Source organism: Nannobrachium achirus (assembly GCF_963921795.1).
Source record: "Nannobrachium achirus genome assembly, chromosome: 7".
NCBI classification, from domain to species: domain Eukaryota; kingdom Metazoa; phylum Chordata; class Actinopteri; order Myctophiformes; family Myctophidae; genus Nannobrachium; species Nannobrachium achirus.
The window spans coordinates 19,391,291-19,414,522 of record NC_137816.1 but is presented as its reverse complement, the minus strand read 5'-3'; the positions used below and the strand labels follow the sequence as shown (position 1 = coordinate 19,414,522).

Here is a 23,232-nt window from a genome sequence, read left to right as displayed (position 1 = left end):
AAACAAAGAGAGAGAGAGAGACGAAAGGGGGAGGACACTAGTCAAGGGACTGCAGCTACATTTTTTAATTCAAACGTTACTTCAGCAGAGCGAGCTGACAGGGCATGGATGAACTTGCGTCACACCCCTACAGTTACTCACATTCACACTTGGCAGCTGCCTTTTACTGTCGGCCAATGAGTAGCTCCACTGGAGCACACGAGGGTTCAGACAGTGTCTCTCTGAAGGGCACCTCCACAGAAGTAGCTGCAGCCCTTAACCACAGGAAGCCTATAGCGTCCCTGTTGTGGGCGTGCCAAAACAGACGGGAAGCTTGCCGATGGACAAGCTCGCAACGCAAGGAGCCAAGGATAGACCCCTGGGGGAACCAAGGTTAAGTGGTTAACCCACAACTGCACTTCTCTAACCAATGTAGGCTAATGATGGAAAACAGTATTTTGCCAAGTGCCACCTTCCTTTCTCTCTCCCGTGAACATTGACCTTCCAACCAGCTTCCCAGCATGCATTCCTCTTAGTTTCCACATTATTAAAATAGGAATGGCTGAAGATCTGACGAGTGCCTCATCCATGTGTCCTGGAGTGCTGACAGACACAACCCCACCCTGCCTGAACCCTCTATCTACAACACTCTGTCTAAACCTTTCTCTCTCTTTATTATGTTCTTCTCCTCTGTCAACTTTAATTCTGCACTCTGTTCACTTTTGTTCCCTCTTTCAGCCTTTATTCAATGTCTTTCCCATTGGTGTATATCTCTCTCTCTCCCCTTGCTGTCTCCTCTTGCTTAGACAAATTAATATTGTGTGCTTGATTTGACTAGGGACTGGATCTGTGTGTTAAATAGGAGCTGTACGTGATCTTGTTTTGTTTTGTTAAGTTTTGTTGAGTGTGATCCCAATAGTAGTCATTGTTGCTAGTATATAGTTGTTTGTTCCTTAACAGTGCTCTCCCCTCAGGCCAGGAAACCAATTTGATCATAAGAGAGAACCCATACAGGATGCAGGATAAGTAAATGAGAAGACACAATTATAACTGGAGCATTATACAATTGAAGCTGATAAATGGGCTCTCTCTCATGATTGGATCAAATGCATGTCTGACCTAAAAAAGTACTTTCTGTTCACTACAGAGTCATAGCAATTACATACATAATTACATACATGTTATGTGCAACTTTAACTAGCAGTGATTTGAAGGGCTGAGTTGTCAGCCTTCTGACTGGTGCCTGACCGACCAACCAGCAGGCTCCTTTCGCATAGCAGTGGTTGTTTATGCTGAGGTCGCAACACAACAAAAATATCCAGCTTTTGGAAAAAACACGTTATGCAAAGTCACTATAGCCTACTGCATCCGAGATGTTCCTTTTTACCATGACAACGTTTAAAATAAGAATGAAATACATTAAATATCAATACAAGGCAGGATTCTTGTCCAAACTAGCGACAGCAACCAATGGGCACAAAGAGGGGCGGGACCACAGGCAGGACTTGACAAAGGGTCAATTGTTGTTCTACCACAGCAATGTGGTACAACATACTGCCCTCTGGTCTCTGGAGTGACAGCCTCACCATATGAAGACCCCATGACATAAAGAGACATAGACAGACAGACAGACAGACAGACAGACAGACAGACAGACAGACAGACAGACAGACAGACAGACAGACAGATCACAATAAAGACACAATACCAATAAAATTATAGATGTATAAACCCTATACAATCATCCTGCCAGATAACGAACAAGAGAGAGAGAGTAGCAGGTAAGCCTATAGTTATGAAATCAGCACAATCCACAGGGAACGTTACAGATACCAGATGCCAACAGAGTGGATGTTACAAATAGTCACACAACGGCATAATACTACGGAGTCACAGAAAGTCAATTACCGTTGCCTCATGTGAGAATCGTTACATCTGATCTCTTCTGTCCTTATTCAACCTCTCCTTTCTCTGTCACGTCCTACTTACAGAGCAGGTATATTGGACTTGCTGTCCTCTAGTCTAGAACCACTCTGTTACTTTATCCATCTCTCTCCACCCCTGGGGAGTGACTCCTGCATACCAGTCAAACATTAGGGTGGGTGATGATGCAATCTTCTTAAACAAGATTACTAGCATTCACTTTTTGGGACCGGTTATTTTAGTATCTCTTATTAATTGAAAAACCCAGCGGCGAGCAGGATCAAACATGGACGTTCCTCAGCGTGACTCATCTTTTTTTGATGCAATCATCTACCTACACTCTCAAGTCTGTCTCTAGGCTAAACGCTTCACTCTGATCAAACACTGATCAGATCAAACAGCTTTTGTTACTAACACTATGTGGAAACAATTAGATCAAAGAATTGCATTGCAGAACCAATTCAAAGTCTCTAGGGTGGTCCTTCATATTGGGCTGTTGACAGGATTAGCTTCCAAAGCAGTGTTCCAAGCAGGCTGTTCTCACTGCTGTTAAATTGAATTTAGATGTCACAAGACATATTGGTACAGTATGTGGAGATCTCTGATCGTCTGGTAAGGTGAGACTGTCATCTACCTGCTCCACAGAGCCTATACAGTATGTACACTGTACAGTATGTATCAAGGGTGTGTATGCATAAAAAAAAAAGCTAAAAACGACGCAAGGATCAACATTTATGAAAAGGAAACTGAATGTGAGAAGGTGTGTAACTCTCCACATATTCTACAGGTGATGTATGTAGAAATGTCTCTTTGGTTGAATGAACTATTTCCCCTAGCCTGGTTCAGACCCTGAATCGCTAGCCACACCCCTTTAACATTTTGAATAATGGAGTGAAACGAAATGTCAATTCAGGCTGAGTGTCAGGCTGCTATTTCCCTGCTTGTTCATGCAAATCATTATGAATACATCTCTCAGAAAATAAAACTTCTGGGCATCACTGTCTCCCTGGACATTGATATACCAGTGATGTGCCTGTCCAGTGGAGCGAGTCCTACAATAAAATGCCAGACAGCTCTTAATCCATAGACATTCTTAAGGTATACATACAGTATTGTATTCTTGTTATGATACAGTTTTTCTTTTATCTCCTCTCCTCCTCCACTGGCTGACTCTTGCCTTGTGGGTAAAGATACGCTTTTTGGCCTCCTTTGAAGTAAGTCCCACCATGTTTTCTTCCTTTCTCTGCATTCTCTGAGCCAACGCTATAGCATGAGTGCTGCTTCAAATAATTTTGGCCACCCTCTTTTCCTTTGATATGCCACTACTACTACCCTGCAGAATAATATTGTAAATCGCTCAGTGATTGACCAGCTCTGTGCCCTTGTGTTTAGAGTGTCCGCCCTAAGACTGGGAGGGCGGAGTCCGATCCCCGGGTCGGGTCATACCAGACAGTAAAAATGGGACCCAGTGCCTCCCTGCTTGGCACTCAGCATCAAAGGGTTGGATTGGGGGAACCCCCCAATCACTACTGATTCCAGAGCACGGCACGGCTGCACCTCACCCTTCCAAAAGATGGGTCAAATGCGGAGAACAAATTTGGCATTCACTGATGTATGTGAGAGAATAAAGATTATTATTGACATTGCGCATACATGAATTTAACCTGAGAAATTATGCCGGGGTTTTTAAAACCACTAGGTGTAAAGATGGAGTGGATGCGTCTATACTTTCATGTGGAGAAATGTAGAGCAATGTGTATGCATCCATTTAGTGCAGGAAAAAGCACAAACATTATGGCCCCAGGAGAGCCTACACAGCACCGTGAGAATGTTCATGTTGGCCTGGGCAATTAACCGAAAATCTATCAAAACCGATATTTAAAAGGACTTTCCTATTCAACCTACACCTCTGACTTCCGCATCACGGATGACAACAAGGCAGAGCCCTGATGGAGAGCTGTGTAGGGCGGTGTGAAAACAATAATCTTCAGCTCAACATCAGAAAGACCAAGGGCAAGAGCGAGTGGTTGAATACCAGCGGAGCAAGAAGAGTAGTATACTCACACTATTTTTGTTCTCTCCATCTCTTCTGCCTCTCTCCTCTTATATTGTCACATTCATTTTCTCTCTCCTAGTCTTTTTCTAAGTCTGTTTTAGCCTATGTTTACGTTGTCATTTTCTCTCCCTGACTTTCTCTGACATGAATGAACAAAGATTCACACATATAACATTACAAACATTAGAAACATAATGGCACACACACACACACACACACACACACACACACACACACACACACACACACACACACACACACACACACACACACACACACACACACACACACACACACACACACACACACACACACACACACACACACACACACACACACACACACACACACAAACTTCCTGTTCTGAAGCCCCTCCCTTCTCTGTCTTGACCTCTTACTGAGTAAACATTTCCACATTTCCCCTAACTGCCTTGTGCACACGTACATACACACACATGCAGAGACGCATACACACACACACACACACACACACACACAAAATGTAAGCATGCTCATGCAAGCACTCAGACGCAACACACACAGAGCTCACTGTTGGAATATGAATCTCATACAGTGACGTAAGAACAACAGTTCCTGCGTGGTGGTAGAAAGCTCTTCCAGTCTTGACAACAGCAGCACACACACACACACACACACACACACACACACACACACACACACACACACACACACACACACACACACACACACACACACACACACACACACACACACACACACACACACACACACACACACACACCACTCAGCAAAGACTTGAAAGGGAACAACGCCTGACATCAGTCCAGTAGAGGGACAGTTAACAGGTGTACTATTATCACTGCTGTGCTACAATAAATGCTGCACTAAACGATCCGTTATGACTTTCAATTCTCTGTGAACACAGAGATAACAGCAGGCTCATGCAGTGAGCTCTTAGCTCTTAACCACCAGCGGTTAAGACAGCCTGCATGGTGATAACGAATGACTTTACATTTTAGCAATTTTGGTTGATGCTCTTATCCAGAGCCCCTCAATGCACGCAGGTAGCGAGCGCTCTGTTGCCTTGCTCAAGACTGTTGAAGAAACAGAATACATCACATTCAGCTTTGTCTGGCTTTGTCATTTGCAACTGGCATTGAACGATCTCTGATCCTACTGTGTCTAGATAGAAGATATATATCTACAGTATTATATTGACCACATGAATCCTAGCTATAGCAGACCTATTCTGGGCATGTCATATTGCCATAACAGGTTCATTAGTTTGACAATCTCACAAAGCGGTGGCGTTCGCTTCATGTGGCTCTCCCGCTCCATGTGGCCATGACTAGGGCTGTCACAATTATTACATAATCGTCTAATCGTGATTATTTGACATTATCGCAATTATTTTGTCATAATCGTCATAATCGTGAATGTTGAAAAATGTCCGAAATAGTGGAAATAGCAGATCTACAAGCTCACAACGCGTCGCATCGCGACGCGTTGTGAGCTTGTAGATCGGCTATTTCCACTATCAAAATTATTTTTATCTGGTGGAAACCAGATCTGTAATCAGGTCATTTTCTTAGACGACCATTGATTACCTCTTCTGGATAGGCTATCCATGTCACATGGTACTGAGCTAAGGGCCAATCGCAGGACAGTACCCCAGGAGCGCCCTTCCAGACAATGGGGGGAAAGAACTGGGCCAATAGCAGTTACCGCTCCTCCAGGCTATGGGGGAAATTAGCTGTTGGAAAAAGTACTCAAATGTTTTACTTAAGTAAAAGTATCGTAAAAGTATCAATACTGCACTGTAGATGTACTCAGTTATAAGTAAAAGTCCAGAATTCTAAATGTACTTGTGTAAAAGTATGAAAGTATTGTCATCAAAATGTACTTAAAGTAGCAAAAGTACAGATGCGACACATTGTGAGCTTGTAGATCGGCTATTTTCAAACAGCCTAGGTATGAATTAGGGCTAAAGTGGTTCATGTATGTTTTATAATATGTGTCCGAGGCTGGAGTTTTGTCTTTGTTTTTCGTTTTTTTTTTTATTTATACGTCGTGATCTGACTCTCTGAGTCGCTCACGGGCACACAAAGAAAGACGCAGCAGCGATGATGTCTTCTCGTAATGGAACAGCCGGCGCTAACGCTATACAGCGTATCTCACATCTCAGCCTCTCGTCTGTGGTAAAAAATAAAAGCTCACAACGCGTCGCGATGCGACGCGTTGTGAGCTTGTAGATCGGCTATTTCCACTATCAAAATTATTTTTATCTGGTGGAAACCAGATCTGTAATCAGGTCATTTTCTTAGACGACCATTGATTACCTCTTCTGGATAGGCTATCCATGTCACATGGTACTGAGCTAAGGGCCAATCGCAGGACAGTACCCCAGGAGCGCCCTTCCAGACAATGGGGGGAAAGAACTGGGCCAATAGCAGTTACCGCTCCTCCAGGCTATGGGGGAAATTAGCTGTTGGAAAAAGTACTCAAATGTTTTACTTAAGTAAAAGTATCGTAAAAGTATCAATACTGCACTGTAGATGTACTCAGTTATAAGTAAAAGTCCAGAATTCTAAATGTACTTGTGTAAAAGTATGAAAGTATTGTCATCAAAATGTACTTAAAGTAGCAAAAGTACAGATGCGACACATTGTGAGCTTGTAGATCGGCTATTTTCAAACAGCCTAGGTATGAATTAGGGCTAAAGTGGTTCATGTATGTTTTATAATATGTGTCCGAGGCTGGAGTTTTGTCTTTGTTTTTCGTTTTTTTTTTATTTATACGTCGTGATCTGACTCTCTGAGTCGCTCACGGGCACACAAAGAAAGACGCAGCAGCGATGATGTCTTCTCGTAATGGAACAGCCGGCGCTAACGCTATACAGCGTATCTCACATCTCAGCCTCTCGTCTGTGGTAAAAAATAAAACCCCGCCGCTCACGAACGCTTCTTACCTTTTGTGAACATTCTGTCCAAAAAGTAAAGGTCCTATACACTTCTCTCAACTGTTTACCTTTCAAGCGTGGAAGAAAATCCAATCAGCGTGTTGAAATAAAGAGTTTATATCGCTCATTTTGTCAGCCGGTGCATTATTTTCCCCACTATTATTCGTTGTGTCTATACCACGTGACCAGGGGAGGTAGCGTGTCTAAAAACAAAGGACCGGCTGACAAAATGAGCGATATAAACTTTATTTCAACAAGCTGCTTCGATTTTCTTCCACGCTTATGAAGTAAACAGATGAGAGACCGGCATAGGACCTTTACTTTTTGGATATAATGCAAAAAGTGCACAATGCACAAATGCACAAAAGGCAAGAAGCGTTCGAGAACGGCGAGGCTTTATGTTTTACTACAGACGAGAGGCTGAGATGTGAGATACGCTATAGCGTTAGCTTCGCGCTAGCGCTGGCTGTTTATTATGAGAAGCTGCAGCCCATGAACGGACACGTTTCTCCGTTCTGTGTCCGAGCTAGAGTGCCCTAAAAAGTGTGTTTTGCAAGCCCGCCCGCCGCTTCCCACGTTCTTACTACAAAACGTGCTGCAAAAGTGCTCTGTGTTGCTAATGCTCCCAAGAAAGAAAACGTGTAAATCCATTGATCCAAACTGTAGAAGACCGTGCTTCTGCTTTAGCTGTCTGCTTTATAGTCCAGTAATTTTAGGCCAAAATTAGGCTAAACCTAAAACAAATTGCAATAGTAAACTCAACTGATTTTGTATCCTCAATATGTCCTTAGTGAGAGAAAAAAAGTCCCAAGGAATCCCATCAGGGGAAAGTTTTCCTACCTTCACTTACTAAACACTACAGTGTAGTGTATAGTAAGTACTATTGCAATTTGTTTTAGTTTTTTTCATATAATGACTGGACTATTAGCTGTGTACAGCAGATGCTCCGCAAGCTTCGTAGCCGACGTTAAAGAGTACACTGTAAACACTTTCTTTTGTAATAGACTTTTTTTTACACTGTAAAAACTTTTTCTTTTGTAATACACTATTTTAGTGAAAAATAAAAACTACAAAAAGGAGAAAATGACAGGATGAGCATATAAGGAGGGGAGGAGGTAGAAAAGACCACTGGCCACTATTTCTGACATGGCTGCAAGCACTATAGCACAATATATTACCACAGGTCTACTACTAAATTTAGTTTTAAATAATTGTAGTGGAATAAAAGTACATTTGAAGTTGACAGCTATACCACTGTGGGTGTGGTTTGACTTGGGGGGAGTGATTTAGGGGTGTAGGTAAGTACCTATTGTCCCTCCCATGGTAGAATTTTTGAGATAGTCAAGTTATAGTTTTGCTGAGCCTTGCACCCCCAATGTTTTGGCTCCAAATCGTGGAAAAAGGGTCTCATGCTTTAGTGCTGGATGTGCTGTAATTTGTGCAATGGTGTTTTTATATATATTTATATATATAAATATTTATATGGTTATGAATTAGCAGATTTAGCAGCATTATAGTGGTATGGCCAGCAGAGGGCTATAGAGATAATGGTAGAACATAGGAGCACAACAGTGGTGTTTTGTAGAATAACTAAAAAGTGATACCAGCACAAATTTTAAAATTTCACCGGCATTATCTACCGACAGATTAGTAACAAGATGTCAAAATCATTGAAGGTTTACCCTACTAACCAACTGTTTACCATAGCAACCATGTTTTTTACCTTAGCAACCAACTGTTTACCCTAGCAACCAACTTTTTACCACAGCAACCATGTTTTTTTTACCCTAGCAACCAACTGTTTACCCTAGCAACCAATTGTTTACCATAGCAACCATGTTTTCTTACCCTAGCAACCAACTGTTTACCCTAGCAACCAACTGTTTACCATAGCAACCATGTTTTTACAGGGCCTGGGATTGATGACATCAGAAATCTCCATATATGGGCATGAAAGGGATTTTGTTTCTGGAAATATGTCTGTGGGGTGCCACATTTGGAATAAAACACTTACATCACACATCTGGATATCCATACAGCCCATCTAGTTTGCCTGTGTCCATTTATGCCCATATATCTGATGACATTGGGACAATGATCTCCATATATGGGCATAAAACGTATGTTAATTAGTAAAGCCTGGGGATCTCCATATATGGGCATGAGGGGTACCCTAAAAGGGCATCATCTGGGAATAGCAAATATAGTTATCCTAGAAAGTGAAAATCTTACATCAAAGGCCATAACTACCTACCTACCACCATACTGCATTCCTCATTAAACTACCTACCAGTAAGATGCCTAAGGGAGAAAAGCAAAGGGCGAGGTTGCACCATTTCTTGGTCTTCTGGCCAGTGATGTATATCGGACCATTTAACCATATATGGAGACATCTGGTACCCAAAGATATTCACAGATATGGGCTTAATATTGATGACATAAGGGATCTCCATATATGGGCGTAAAAGGGATTTGGTTCCCCTGGCATCACAGGGATCTCCATATATGGGCATAAAATGGATTTGGTTACCCTGGCAACACGGGGATCTCCATATCTCCATATATGGGCATAAAAGGGATTTGGTTCCCCTGGCATCACAGGGATCTCCATATATGGGCATAAAAGGGATTTGGTTCCCCTGACATTACAGTGATGTCAGTGGCTGGTTCTACAGAGGGGATCTCCATTTATGGGCATAAAAGGGAATGTATGTATGATGATGTCAGATATCATAGACGTCATAGGACTTTCACATAACGAATAACTGAGTAAGCATGTAAACCCGTAAAATCTATATTTGGGCATGGCTGATTTATGACCTCATCATGATGACACGAGCAAACACAGCTGAATTGTATAAACTAGAAGCTGGGCCGCCCTTCGGGCGGCCCAGCGTCTAGTCGGCGACCTGGCCAACTCGGAACAATGTAAATAGGGAATGAATGCCCCGCCCTTTAATGCAAACCCCATTATACCTGTTTTCATAGGACCCGTTTTGACCATTTGTCTGCCTGTGTCCATTTTTGCCCATATATGGAGATATCTGTATCTGTCTGTCGGTGTCCATTTTATGTCCATATATGGAGATCACTGCAGTTATAGTTCTGGGTCCATTTTATGCCCATATATGCCCATATATGGAGATATCTGTCTATCTGCATCCATTTTATGCCCATATATGGAGATCTCTGTATCTGTCTGTCTGTGTCCCTTTTATGCCCGTATATGGAGATCTTTGTGATTCTGCATCCATTGTATGCCCATATATGCCATATATGGAGATATCTGTTTATCTGCGTCCATTTTATGCCCATATATGAGATTTCTGTCGCTTTTTCAAACAATCGTGGGTCGGGTCGGGTTGAGGCCGAGCACTGCACTACCTGCTGCGGTGGGGAACGCACGTGCCGAATTTGAAATAGGGAATGAATGCCCCACCCTTTAATGCAAACCCCATGAATGCCCCACCCTTTAATGCAAACCCCAATATACCTGTTGTCATAGGACCCGTTTTGACCATCTGTTTGTCTTTGTCCACTTATGCCCATATATGAAGATCTCTGCACACACAGTACCGGTTGCGGAAAACTCTGATGTCAGACTTTATGCCCATATCTGGAGAACGCGCGTGCCGGTGGGAAGAAGGGTTCTCGAGATACGCGGATTACATACATACATACACATTCACAGAGATTTTGTGTTGACTCATGTGGCGTACGTGATGTCAGAGCCTTTTATGAAGTGATGTCACAATGACTCAGCGCTTGCGCCGATTTCCTCCGGAACAGCCTGATGTCAACAATCAGCTCCGCATAAGGAGATTCCGAACGTTTCGCGCCGGTTTCGGAAAACCGCGAGTCGGGTCGGGTCGAGGCCTGGCACTGCACTCCGCGCGGCGGCGGGGAACGCGCGTGCCGAATCTGAAGCCGGTGGGACGAACGGTTCTCGAGATACGCGGATTACAAACAAACAAACAAACAGACAGAGATTTGTCGCATTTATAGATAGACTAGAAGCTGGGCCGCCCTTCGGGCGGCCCAGCGTCTAGTCGGCGACCTGGCCAACTCGGGAACGATGTAAATAGGGAATGAATGCCCCGCCCTTTAATGCAAACCCCATTATACCTGTTGTCATAGGACCCGTTTTGACCATCTGTTTGCCTGTGTCCATTTATGCCCATATATGGAGATATCTGTATCTATCTGTCGGCGTCCATTTTATGTCCATATATGGAGATCACTGCAGATATAGTTCTGGGTCCATTTTATGCCCATATATGCCCATATATGGAGATATCTGTCTATTTGCGTCCATTTTATGCCCATATATGGAGATCTCTGTATCTGTCTGTCTGTGTCCCTTTATGCCCGTATATGGAGATCTTTGTGATTCTGCGTACATTTTATGCCCATATATGCCATATATGGAGATATCTGTTTATCTGCGTCCATTTTATGCCCATATATGAGATCTCTGTTGCTTTTTGTTTGTTTCTTCTTTAAGCAGAATACGCAGCCTGCTTAAATCTGCATCATTCAAGTCATCCTCCCAGTCCCACGCTTTGTTGCTTGTCTTATGTTTGTCTTTGTTTCTTTTATTTTCTTTTTCTTTTTTGGAGCAGACCCCATGAATGCCCCACCCTTTAATGCAAACCCCAATATACCTGTTGTCATAGGTCCCGTTTTGACCATCTGTTTGCCTTTGTCCCCTTATGCCCATATATGGAGATCTCTGCACACACAGTACCGGTTGCTGAAAACTCTGATGTCAGACGCACGTGCCGGTGGGAAGAACGGTTCTCGAGATACGCGGATTACATTTCACAGAGATTTTTTGTTGACTCATGTGGCGTACGTGATGTCAGAGCCTTTTATGAAGTGATGTCACAATGAGTCAGCGCTTGCGCCGATTTCCTCCGGAACAGCCTGATGTCAACAATCAGCTCCGCATAAGGAGATTCCGAACGTTTCGCGCCGCTTCGGGAAAGCCGCGAGTCGGGTCGGGTCGAGGCCCGGCACTGCACTCCGCGCGGCGGCGGGGAACGCGCGTGCCGAGTCTGAAGCCGGTGGGACGAACGGTTCTCGAGATACGCGGATTACAAACAAACAAACAGACAGACAGACAGAGATTTGTCGCATTTATAGATAGATGATCAGTGCAGAAACCAACAGAAGTATTTGACCAAGACTCTTCGATTTAAACACAAAGGTGTGACGTTTGTTGATGGTCACGTGTGACGTGTGACGGACGGACGGACGGACGGACGGACGGACGGCCGGTGGAGGTTTTCATAGTAAACTGCTCCCTGACGGTCGCAAAAACCCAACTATGAAAAACAACTATGCAACATTACTTGTCGTCTCTTTCATAATATTGCTCCGTTCACGCCGCACTCATTATCATTATGGATAGACTGTTCAAAGTCCCCGACATTTCACCACACCATTCCACCAGATTTTATATTGACTGTGTCAATTCTTGTTTAAGTAGTAAGTTGTCAAATATCTCAGCAGCCATAACCCACAGCGACCCTCTTTAAGTATTTTTAAGCATCCTGCGCGATAGAATCACATTTACACTGCATCTAAAGACTCCACCTTTTGCACAAAAATCGCGCATTTTTACCCCAATGTTCCTAGCAGCTTCTCCTGAAGCTATTGTAGTCGCACGATGTACACTTTGTAGAAAAGTAATGTGTGGGTTTGCTATGCAAATCTTTCCCCAGAGTGTCTCCTACGCAATTTTCGTCACCAAAGTATCAGGTTACAGTTTGCTTCAGCAGTGACAGGCGCGCAGCAGCGAGAGCCTAGCTAGCCGAGAGCCTGTATCTTACAAGAAGTTGGCGGCCCTTCGGGCCACTCACCTCTAGAGTTCGGCCCACTCACCTCTTCACAGCAACATACTGTCTGTCTGTGTGTGTGTGTGTGTGTGTGTGTGTGTGTGTGTGTGTGTGTGTGTGTGTGTGTGTGTGTGTGTGTGTGTGTGTGTAGGGGTGTGTGTGTGTGTGTGTGTGTTGCTAAAATGAAAACATTGAAATAATGAAAATAAAACATTGGCAGGCCTATTATAGTAATAATAATAACACAATTAGGCCAAAACTTTTTTTTTTTCCAAAAAACTTTTTTTTTCCCCCAAATTTTTTTTTTTCTCAAAACACTATTTTTTCTCTAAAAAAAAATTTTCTCAAAAAAATATTTTCTCTCAAAAAAAGAACTACCCATATTTGCCCATTACAAATCCATTTGATTGCTGGTATACCGTGAGGGCCCCCAGAGGGGGCCCGAGCTCTAGATTTGAGGGCCCCCAAAGGGGGCCCGAAATTCTAGTGTCAGTAATTTCTTTGTATATTTAGGTTATGTCTCATATCTACCATGTACAACTTCAAAGCCTAAAAGCCAAACAGAAATGTAATTATCAACGACAAAAACACAATTAAATCGTTAATCGCCAATTATTTGAGTGACAATTAATCGTCATGTAAAATGTCATATCGTGACAGCCCTAGCCATGACACACCTGCTTTCGGTGACATATCTTTGATGTAAGATCTCAGCCGATTTGACAACCATTCACTTCCATATAGACTGCCAACTTATGAAAGAGTCTAGCCGATGATGTCATCACATGCCCAAATTTGGAGAATTCGAGCCCCAATAGCTTAAAATAAAAAGAATATAAATCCGGTATTTTGGGGTAATGCAAATCAGATAAGAGCAGCGTGTTTGTGTGTGCTCCTAGAGGGACTGTAGCAGGCTCAGATTCAGCACTTTAGTTTATGATTAGTCAGGATAAATGTACTCTTGCTTTGAAAAAGCACCATGGGAATATAAATCTAAACTTGTGAATTTATGAAGCCTGCTTTAAATAAACAAGAAGTGTAAATATGTACATTCTGCTTCACACTGTCACTTCACAGAGACTAGGGGTGTATGAATTATGTACGATACAAGTGACTACCAACTCCCTACATCTGTGGGTTTTATTTGTATATTCTCAATCTTAAGTTTACTCAACCTCATACGTTTGCACTTTTCATATACAACTTTCATATCTACTAATACCAGCAGAACATTGAAACACCTGCCTGTTCCTCATGATAAGTCCACATGGATAAGAGCTACAAACTATATATTTTGTAGAGCCCGACCGATCCCAATTTTGTAGAGACCTAGACCAGTGGTTCTCAACCTTTTCAGGCCGCGACACCCAAAATAATCATATTTTAACTGGGGACCCCCCACCCTGACGAGCACTAAGAGTTGAGGCATTACATTTTGTATAACATGGTTCCATTGTGAAAATAGCAGCTCTACATGCTCACAACGCCTCGCCAATGTTTAATTTGTCATTTTAGAGGTATTAAAAATAATTTGGGGACCCCCCCCCCCCTGGCACAGGTTGAGAACCACTGACCTAGACCATCTATTAATGATGTTCATTGGTATAGGAAGAGGGCGTGTCTGATAAAATTAATATCAATTTCTAATACTGAATCGAGCAACTTAGAAAGTGTCGGGGGATAACAAAAGCCTGAGTAGATGATAACATTACCAATTAGTTGACTTGATATAAGTGATATATCCGAATAAGTATTTACAGTATATTATTAAACAACAATATGGAAGGACCATTTATGAAATACCGTACACACAAACTAAACAAAAAATAGAAAAAAATACCACTTGTGCACTATTCAAATGTTATTTTGAAAATAGTAAATATACTTCTTTTCTTTTTTGAAAACTAGAAAATGTCACCTACTGTATAATGACAAAAATAGGGATCCCAAGTTCAAAGTGGTTAGAAATCGGAACACACCGGCTGTTCAACAATTTCTCTACCTCTCATGGTTGTGCTGCGATACGTCCTAATATCTGTGGTGGCTCTTATTTGGAACCGTTTATTCATCCCTGGCCTGCACCAATGTCAACAAGTCCAGTACAGCTACAGTACAATGATTACCAAGTGCAACAGTGTAATTGTCTCCACCAGCCGAAGGCTGAGGGAGAGTATGTTTTCCCCTCCGTCCGTCCGTCCGTCCGTCCGTCCGTCCGTCCGTGCGTCCGTGCGTGCGTCCGTGCGTCCTCGCAGTTTGTGAACAGCTAATCTCAGTCACCGTTGGCCCGATTGCTGCCAAACTGAGCACACACACTCCCTGGATGCCAATCTAGAACCTCTGCCCCACATTTTTCAAATCAGCCTCATGGTGGCGCTATAACAGGCCGATTTGTGTGGCCTGGTTGTTACCAGCTAATCTCCGGCGCCGTTGGCCCGATCGCTGCCAAACTGAGCACACACACTCCCTGGATGCTAATTCAGAACCTCTGCCCCACATTTTTTAAATCAGCCTCATGGTGGCGCTATAACAGGCCGATTTGTGTGGCCTGGTGGAGACCTGTGCTCGGAAGAGCACTGCTTCTAGTTGTAAAGTGAGAGCTGATCAAAAAGTTCTAACGTTTAAGGTCATAACACCCCTCGAGCGTGAAAAATAAATCATCTGAAAATGCGTAAAAAATGTTCACGCTCAAACTATGAATTTGGTGATGCCTCATTCATACAAGTTGGTGCTTTTATTCAGAGAATTTCAATAAAAACAATTCACGCTCTGTGTGGATCTACTCATGACACAAAACAGCAGATTAAATTGATGTGATTTAATCGCAGAGTGAATGCTCTGACAGTAACTTTTTTCCTTTTCAGCCCAAACGTCTTGAATGGAGACAACCGTGTGTGAAACACTGTGGTCATGGTATAGAAACCTTTAGCCATTCAGCAATTCTGAGTCAAACCGTGTGATGGAGAAAGGAAAGGGAATGTTTCACTGGCCAAGTATATTTGCATATACTGTACCTGGCAATTGCTCTATGCATTTATAGTAACCCACCGGAAACTCAGGGCAACGTGCAACTATTGAACAGTGCTTTGGGTACAGGATAGAGGTTCAGTATCTTCGTCAAAGACACATTTACACGGTCCCAGGCACCAATGATCGATCATCTGATTAACAGGCTTTAGCAGCTGAACTGCTGCTGCTGAAGGAACAGCTCGAGTACATTATACTTTTGAAATAAAGGCCAAGTCTTAAATGTTCTTGGTTGGTCCTCAAAATAAATAATTTTACGTAAAATTGCTTATGCACTGACTTATGTCACTGCATAAGCATACAAAGACAACGCATGCCATGTACATCTAAAACATTATTGTCTCATTGATCATTTTAACTAATTATAAACCCTCCTGTTGACCGATGTCCACCTTCCCTTTTCACTCTACACGAAATATCTGTGCAGCATTGTGTTGCGGGCATTGTGAGCTTGTAGATCTGCTATTTTCTTTTATCCCAGAATAGGGAAGCTAGGTTTCATGTGGTTAAGCACACGTACAGCTGTGTGCCAGTTTGGCGATGATGATGATACATTCATAAAAGAATGTAACTCATGATACTGTATGATTCATATTGACATTATACAAAACAAAATTAAGCTGACGAACTAAAAAGTAGAGAAGCTTTACAGCAGCTTACAACATGGACAACAGCAACAGAGAAGCTCCAAACCTCCTCACCATCCTACTGTACATGCAGTAGGATATTTTCAACCAGCTCAAATAACAGGTAATTAAGTTCCCCTTCTGGGGAGTAACAGGGGGAGGAGAACTAAATTAAACAGCAGCAGCAGAGGCGCAAGGCTAGCAGGGCTAGACTGCACTCTGTTGGTGGGTCCGGGTACTGCCGGTGTGTATGTATGTATTGATGCAGTCTCACATATGGCATTCAGAGCAGAGTGGGGACCACAGCTTTTAGAGAGAGCTCAGCTTTGCCTGCCTGGCCAGTGTGAAGGACTGCTGGAGGAATCTGATAGTCAGCAACATTCACTGTACAGACTGGCCCGGGCTGCTCTACTGCACAAGTCTCTCTCTCAAACAAACACAATCTCAAACAAACGCAGACGCGCGCACGCACACACACGCACACGCACACACACACACACACACACACACACACACACACACACACACACACACACACACACACACACACACACACACACTCTCTCTCTCTCTGATACAAGCACACATACATAATGCATATAGCACATTCACGAGCACACATACTACAGGCAAGCAATGTGGCAGTAGCTGGCTATTTACTTTAACACCGAAGAGAAGAGAAGAGAAGAGAAGAGAAGAGAAGAGAAGAGAAGAGAAGAGAAGAGAAGAGAAGAGAAGAGAAGAGAGACATGCCAAATAATGCAGAACAGAAAGGTGTCTTTATGGTGCTCATGCAGGTCCCCTCTAGTTCAAATGTGTCACCAAGTTAAGCTCACAAACACATGTTGCTTCCCAATCCCTCCAGAGGACGGCTAATCATTTCCCTGACCAGAATCTGACCTCTCTACTCTGCAACCCCCATGGTGTTACCGGCTCAGTGCAGGACGTGTTTGAACCTTTAGGAGGGCAAACATCGTCTCCAGGGTTCAATTTGCAGGGGAGGATTGGTGGGGATCGACGCCTCTGCTTTTGAGTTCCCCCTTCTGGTTATTCATATTCATAGCCGGTCGGGATATGTTTTCTGCTCTGGACTGAATTAAATAAATGCATTTCCTTTTGGGAATATAAATTGGATATTTACGTTAATATCACCATTTTTATGTTAAGCTCTTTAACCCTCTTTGGAAAATCTTTTAAATTTGTCAGACATTTTCAAAAGATATTTTGTTTTGTTTGTATTCAGAAATAGCAAATATGGCCAATCTCAAAGCCGTGTGACACGCGTTGTGAGAGCTTGTGATCAGTAATTTGCAATCATTTTTAGTATGGTTTTGTTTCACAAAATGGAACCCTGGTTGTCTCTCATGCCAGCTTTTGAATGATACCTGACACTGGACGTCACCCAACTGGTTTGACTCCTAAACATGAGGTCTGTGCAGTGTGCACTCCCTTCATCAAACAACTCTAACTGGTACTGGGACTCACCAGCAGTAAGCATTGGCTCTATAGCAAACATCAGTCTGTGTGCAACATGAGAAAGGTCACTGAGTGGTTCCACAGGCTATGACAAACATCAGCTTATCTTAAATGACGAATGATTATCAGAGTTTGGAGCACAGCAAAGCCAGAGTGCCACAGTGACCATGATTTGTAGTTCAACAACATGTGTTCATATTGTGTTGTGTTTCCTTCAGTGGCACGTGAGTGAACAAGGGCTGCAATAGTTAATTGATTACGATTCTTGATTTTGAAAAGATTGGGGGAAAATATATATAGAGAAAGAGACTGCAACAGAGCAGAAAGCCTGAAACACTCCAAATTAAATAAAGTCTTTACGGTACACGGCTCAATAATAACATGAGACAAAGAAGAAGTCGCCAGCACACAAGGAATATCGTTTTCACATGGTTTATTTACCTCTCTGGACAGAGAACAATGTACGCGTTTTGACCTGGTTGCATGTCTTTCTCAGCGTTGTCAACGCTGGCGACTTCTTCTTTGTCTCAAGGAAAATATATATAGAAAAACGTTGTATTTCTTGCTTGTGAAAGTTACATGAATGTTTATGGTGTATGATATCGTCGTTGTCTCTCGTCCTTGTATCTCCATAATGCCATTTGCATGCCGGTGATATATAAAACTAATTAAAATGTTTTTTAAACCCTTTTTAAAGGGTGCATCTTCATTATTTGATTATTGGAAAAAGTAATTGATAAAATAATCACTAAGAAAATGATGTCTAGTTGCAGGCCTAGACTGGACAGCAGTGTTCATGGTGTGGTGTCTTACCGTGGTCACGTTGTCCTCCGCCACCTGTCCATCTGGTGTATCTCCTGACTCTAAGGCATCCATATCTGGAAAAATAATATGAGCACAGCACATTACAATAGGCCATTTTTACTTCTTAAGATACTTAAGCTCAAACCACACCAATGATTTGCCATGCAACTCCTTGCAACAAAACAGTTTTAATGCATGTCACACCAATGCAACTCCTTGCCACTGCCACTGGGGATAATGGTTGCGAGTAGTAGTTGCACGTTGCACTGGGCGAATCATTGGTGTGGTTTGGGCTTTAGGAAGACTTTATCTACTTAAACCCAATATACTTTATTGACTGGGGTACCCCAGGGGTTTTATGCTTGGCACCCTCATCCCTGTACCAAACCGCTTTGCCAGAAATAGCTGATCTACAAGATCAGCACAATGCGTCGCAGCTTGTACAATGGCTATTTTAGGTGAATGTTTATCTCTTTCCGCAGAATTTTCGCTAATTATGCCATGCCCAGAATAGAGTCGGTAGGGTTCAAGTTAAGATTCTGTCATTGACTTTGATAAATGTATTAAAGTCCATGAAGAAAAAATGCAGGCCTACATCTGAATTTCACACTTGGGTAGTTGGCTGAAGCTTTCCTTATCCAGAGTGACTTGTAACAAGTAAGGAGTGCAAGGATTCAGAGCCATAGAGGACAGCTTATATTCATGTGATACTAAACAAATCATGTAAAGTACAGCATTAAGCAAATTAAATATGTAGGCTATATACTGTAGGGCACCAAATTGGACACAAGATGCACTGCTGTATTTATTGTACTTCAGTCATCATTGAAATGTTCTCTCTCCACTGGGAAAGGGAGACAATAGACACATCACTTTGGGGTTGTAGCTTTAATGATGGTAACCAAACATAATTCCCCTTCCCAGGACAACAACAAAGACTGACAGTGAACTGAGCTGTATTCAGTGCTATTTGCTGTTTTATCACCAAATAACACTGAGCTCAGCCTGAGTAGTCCAGTAAGGCTGTAACCCTGCCTCTGTATCTGTGAGAGATTAAAATAATAAAGCTTATGTAACCGACCATGAACTGATGGATGGAAGACAGGACGAAGGAAGAAGCAAATGGCTTTCTATAAAAAACAGGGAACATGCTGCAATTCATAACCATTATATAACTGATGGATTCTGTTTGCTTTTTGTTTGATCAAGAAAGGTATAAATAAAGGCTTTAAAAATCATCTTTACCTTCACAAAATGGAAAGATAGACAAACAGACAGAAAGGCATATACTGTAGAAAGAAAGAAAGAAAGAAAGAAAGAAAGAAAGAAAGAAAGAAAGAAAACATGGCCAGTCCCTTCCTGTATTAGTCTCCCACCCATCTGAGGTCACCTGTTACTAGGATACAACCAGACTATGTGCTTGTGCTTGTGTGTTACAATAAGCTGTTGATGTTCTTTGGCTTTCTAGGATACATCTACATTACATTTCCATTTTAGGAGGTAATTATCTCACACCCTTATCCAGCACATACAGTATAACAACATGAGCAACATGGCCTACAGCACAACTTGCAACGTGTGTGTGTGTGTGTGTGTGTGTGTGTGTGTGTGTGTGTGTGTGTGTGTGTGTGTGTGTGTGTGTGTGTGTGTGTGTGTGTGTGTGTGTGTGTGTGTGTGTGTGTGTTCAGATTCAGACTTGTCACTCTGAATCAAAGCATCAGCTAATTGCCTAAAATGTAATATAAATGTTAAAAGCATGAACGATATGTCGGCCTACAGTACCTTCTAAAGGTCTGGTTTGGCATCCTGAGTCTCCACCTGCTGAGTTGAGTTTGTCTGGAGACAATCCCATCGCATTCTCCAAGGCAGGACTTTCCCAGGATGCTCTGTTCATAGCAGCAGTAGGGGCTGACCCGTCATCTTGTGAGGGGACATATTCAGCATATGAAGACATTTGTACTTGAGGAGAGACTTCATTAACCGAGTCCGAGCGTGCCATATCACCATCTGCATCGAGTGCAGAGGACCTCTCATTGGTTGTGCTGTCTGAATTGTCCTCTCTGACATTCTGTATAATAGACCGCAGGTTTGTCTCTATGCTCTCCTCTCCTGAAGCTAGCTGAGAGCCAACACTCTTCTCTGTGTGGTGAGGGTCAACTTCAACCAGACTGATGTCCCCCTCTTCTCTGCCTTCTGCCAGTAAGGACAGGTCAGGTTTCACTATGGCCCCGTCAGTGACCTTTGACCCCAAAGGACCTTGCTTGTTCTCTACATTCATGTCAGTACGGTTACCCTCCTGGGTTACATTCATGTCAGTATTGTTATGCTCCTCTGTTACATACCGACTCTCAGGGATTGTTTGAATGCCCTTGTTTTCGGGCAACGTCGGTTCTACTGACGGTTCTCCTATAAAACATTCTGAAATGAGCTGCTCTCCTGCGACCTCGGGGATCAATGGACCTTTTGTCTCCTGGCCCAGTGACGCTTGTGACACAGGCGCGGAGCCAGCGGAGTTCATGAAGGTCTGTCCGCTGTCTATAACCATTAGTTTACTGGCGCTATGGTCCAAGGGACACCATGAGTCACTGGGTCGTGAATTCTCATCAAGTTCATTAGGCACTGCGTCACATTGTCCCACTGTCTCCATGCCAGTTGGTAGCTGGGAATTGGGCACAGAGCCAGGTGAAATGGGGACTGCATCCTCACAGTTCATATCTCTGCTGTCTCTGCTATCCTCCTGCTCTGGTAATGCATCCCTGTTCTGTTCTAAGTGTAAGCCCATTTCATTGGACTCTGAGCAGCATTCACCACACACATTCAGTTCTTTATCAGTCTGTTCAACTACTTTCTTTTGAACCGGTACCGGGTTCTCCAGTGTGGGCTGCGTTCTGGAGCTTGATTCCTGCTCGTTTGTGTCAGGTCCGCTGGCTTCCTGAGCTGGGAGGAACAGCTCCGTCGTGGAGCTCAGTGCAGATCGGAAACTGCCCTCTTCGTCGCTGGACAGCCCAGGGTTCGTACCCGGGTCTGTGTCGGTATGCACTGCACCTGAGCTGGGCATTGTTTCAGAGGATGCCTCACAATGGGTCAGATCCTCTGTCTCTGAATAGTCCACTGAGTCAAAAACAGTTTCAAAGTCTCTCATGTCTTCTATTGATGCTTCATTCAAAGGCCAACCACTCTCTGTACAAACACCAGATACTGCAATCTGTCTGTCTTGAAGACAAACCACCGCAATGTCTCCGTCAGCACGTCCTGTGTCCTCCTCGCTCCCAATATGATCCCCAGAATGGTGTGCAGTTTCCAGGGCCGAGCTGCTGGAGCCATCAGCAGCAGTGCAATGCGTCTGCTGTTGTTCCTCTGTAGAGTAATCCCCACCAGCTGTTTCCTGGGTTTGTTCCAGGCTTGTGTTTGTGTCTGCTGGGAGAGAGGGAGGAGGTTCCCCTTCGTGGAGGCCCTCCATCACTGGAGACTCTGACGTAACCTCTCGCTTTACATCACTGCCATTAGAGGGAGTACATGAGGAGGCTGGGGAGGAGGAGATAGGTCCCCTTAACCCTTTGCTCCCCGGCGTCTCCTCATCTAGGGAGAGGCCATCATCGCTGAGATCACTGAGGCTCTTCTGGTTGCACTCCTCCTCTGTCTCCTCCTCCTCCTCATTTCCAAGGTTCTCCTCCGTGTTCTCCTTCGTGTCAGAGTCTGAGCTGTCTGACAAATCGGAGAACTCCACTGACGGCGTAATTCCCATTGTGTCTGAAAGCGTCCTGCTGCTGTCAAGTGTTGTTAACTCTCCTCTGTTGCTGCTCTCCTCCTCTCTCCTCCCAGCTGTGCTCTCCTCCTCTCCGTCCTGCTTGGCTCCCTCCCTCCCTTCGCTGGCCCCTCTCTGTCCTTCCCTGTGCGCGGCCTCCTCCCCCTCTCCACTATCACCCTCCTCCCTATCAGTGAGGCCCGTCTGTTTTCCACAGGAGGAGGTGTGAGATGATAGGGCTCCAAGAGCAGGATTCTCCCTCTCCGGCTGCCTGTGAACTCTCTCGTCACTACACAAACTCTGGTCGTCAACGACACTGGCAGCCGGATCCCTCTCCTGCTCCTCCCGCTCCCCTCGTCTCTGTTCCTCCTCCGTTTGGTGGTAATCTCTCTCAGTGTTTGCACGGAGACACACCCCGTCCTCGGAGGATTGCAGGCCATTGTCCAGGGAGCATTCTTGTGTTGGAGGGCCGAGAGGAGACTCCTCGTCTCTCTCAGCGTTGCCACCGTTACCACCTCTGCCACCACCACTAATATCACTGTTGCCAACGTCTTCAGTGTCAGCTTGTTTTCCCAGGGCCAGTTTGTCCAGGCTCCACAACTGTTGCTGTTGTAATCGTCCCAAACAGGCTGGCTGGGTTTCTAAACCGTCGGAGCACTCAGCAGCGGTGTGAAGTGACTCAGACTGCAGCTCCAGGGACTGGACACCCTGGAAGGGAACAGAGAGAGAAATTAAAGATGGCATCATCCAGAATAAAGTAGTATGAATGAACTGTAGTTTGTCCCAGGCTTCTCCTCATGTGTGCAATGTACTATAGG

At 43.8% G+C, this 23,232-nt stretch overlaps 2 protein-coding genes across 3 annotated transcripts in view; both read right to left on the bottom strand.

The window, feature by feature from the left end:
• Positions 1-22,522, bottom strand: part of akap13 (A-kinase anchoring protein 13) — a 111,084-nt gene extending 88,562 nt beyond the window's left edge. For both annotated transcript variants that reach the window (XM_080730685.1, XM_080730686.1), the window contains exons 1-2: positions 20,452-22,522; positions 18,679-18,743 (exon numbers count right to left, since the gene is read on the bottom strand). In XM_080730685.1, coding sequence (XP_080586811.1) covers positions 18,679-18,743; positions 20,452-22,414 — 2,028 coding nt within the window. In that variant the 5' untranslated portion in view covers positions 22,415-22,522. The remainder of the gene's footprint in view (positions 1-18,678; positions 18,744-20,451) is intronic.
• Positions 22,440-23,232, bottom strand: part of LOC308288630 (A-kinase anchor protein 13-like) — a gene marked incomplete at its 3' end in the record, with an annotated part of 47,781 nt that continues 46,988 nt past the window's right edge. Inside the window, exons 8-9 of the mRNA XM_080730101.1 lie at positions 22,544-23,122; positions 22,440-22,481 (exon numbers count right to left, since the gene is read on the bottom strand). Coding sequence (XP_080586227.1) covers positions 22,440-22,481; positions 22,544-23,122 — 621 coding nt within the window. The remainder of the gene's footprint in view (positions 22,482-22,543; positions 23,123-23,232) is intronic.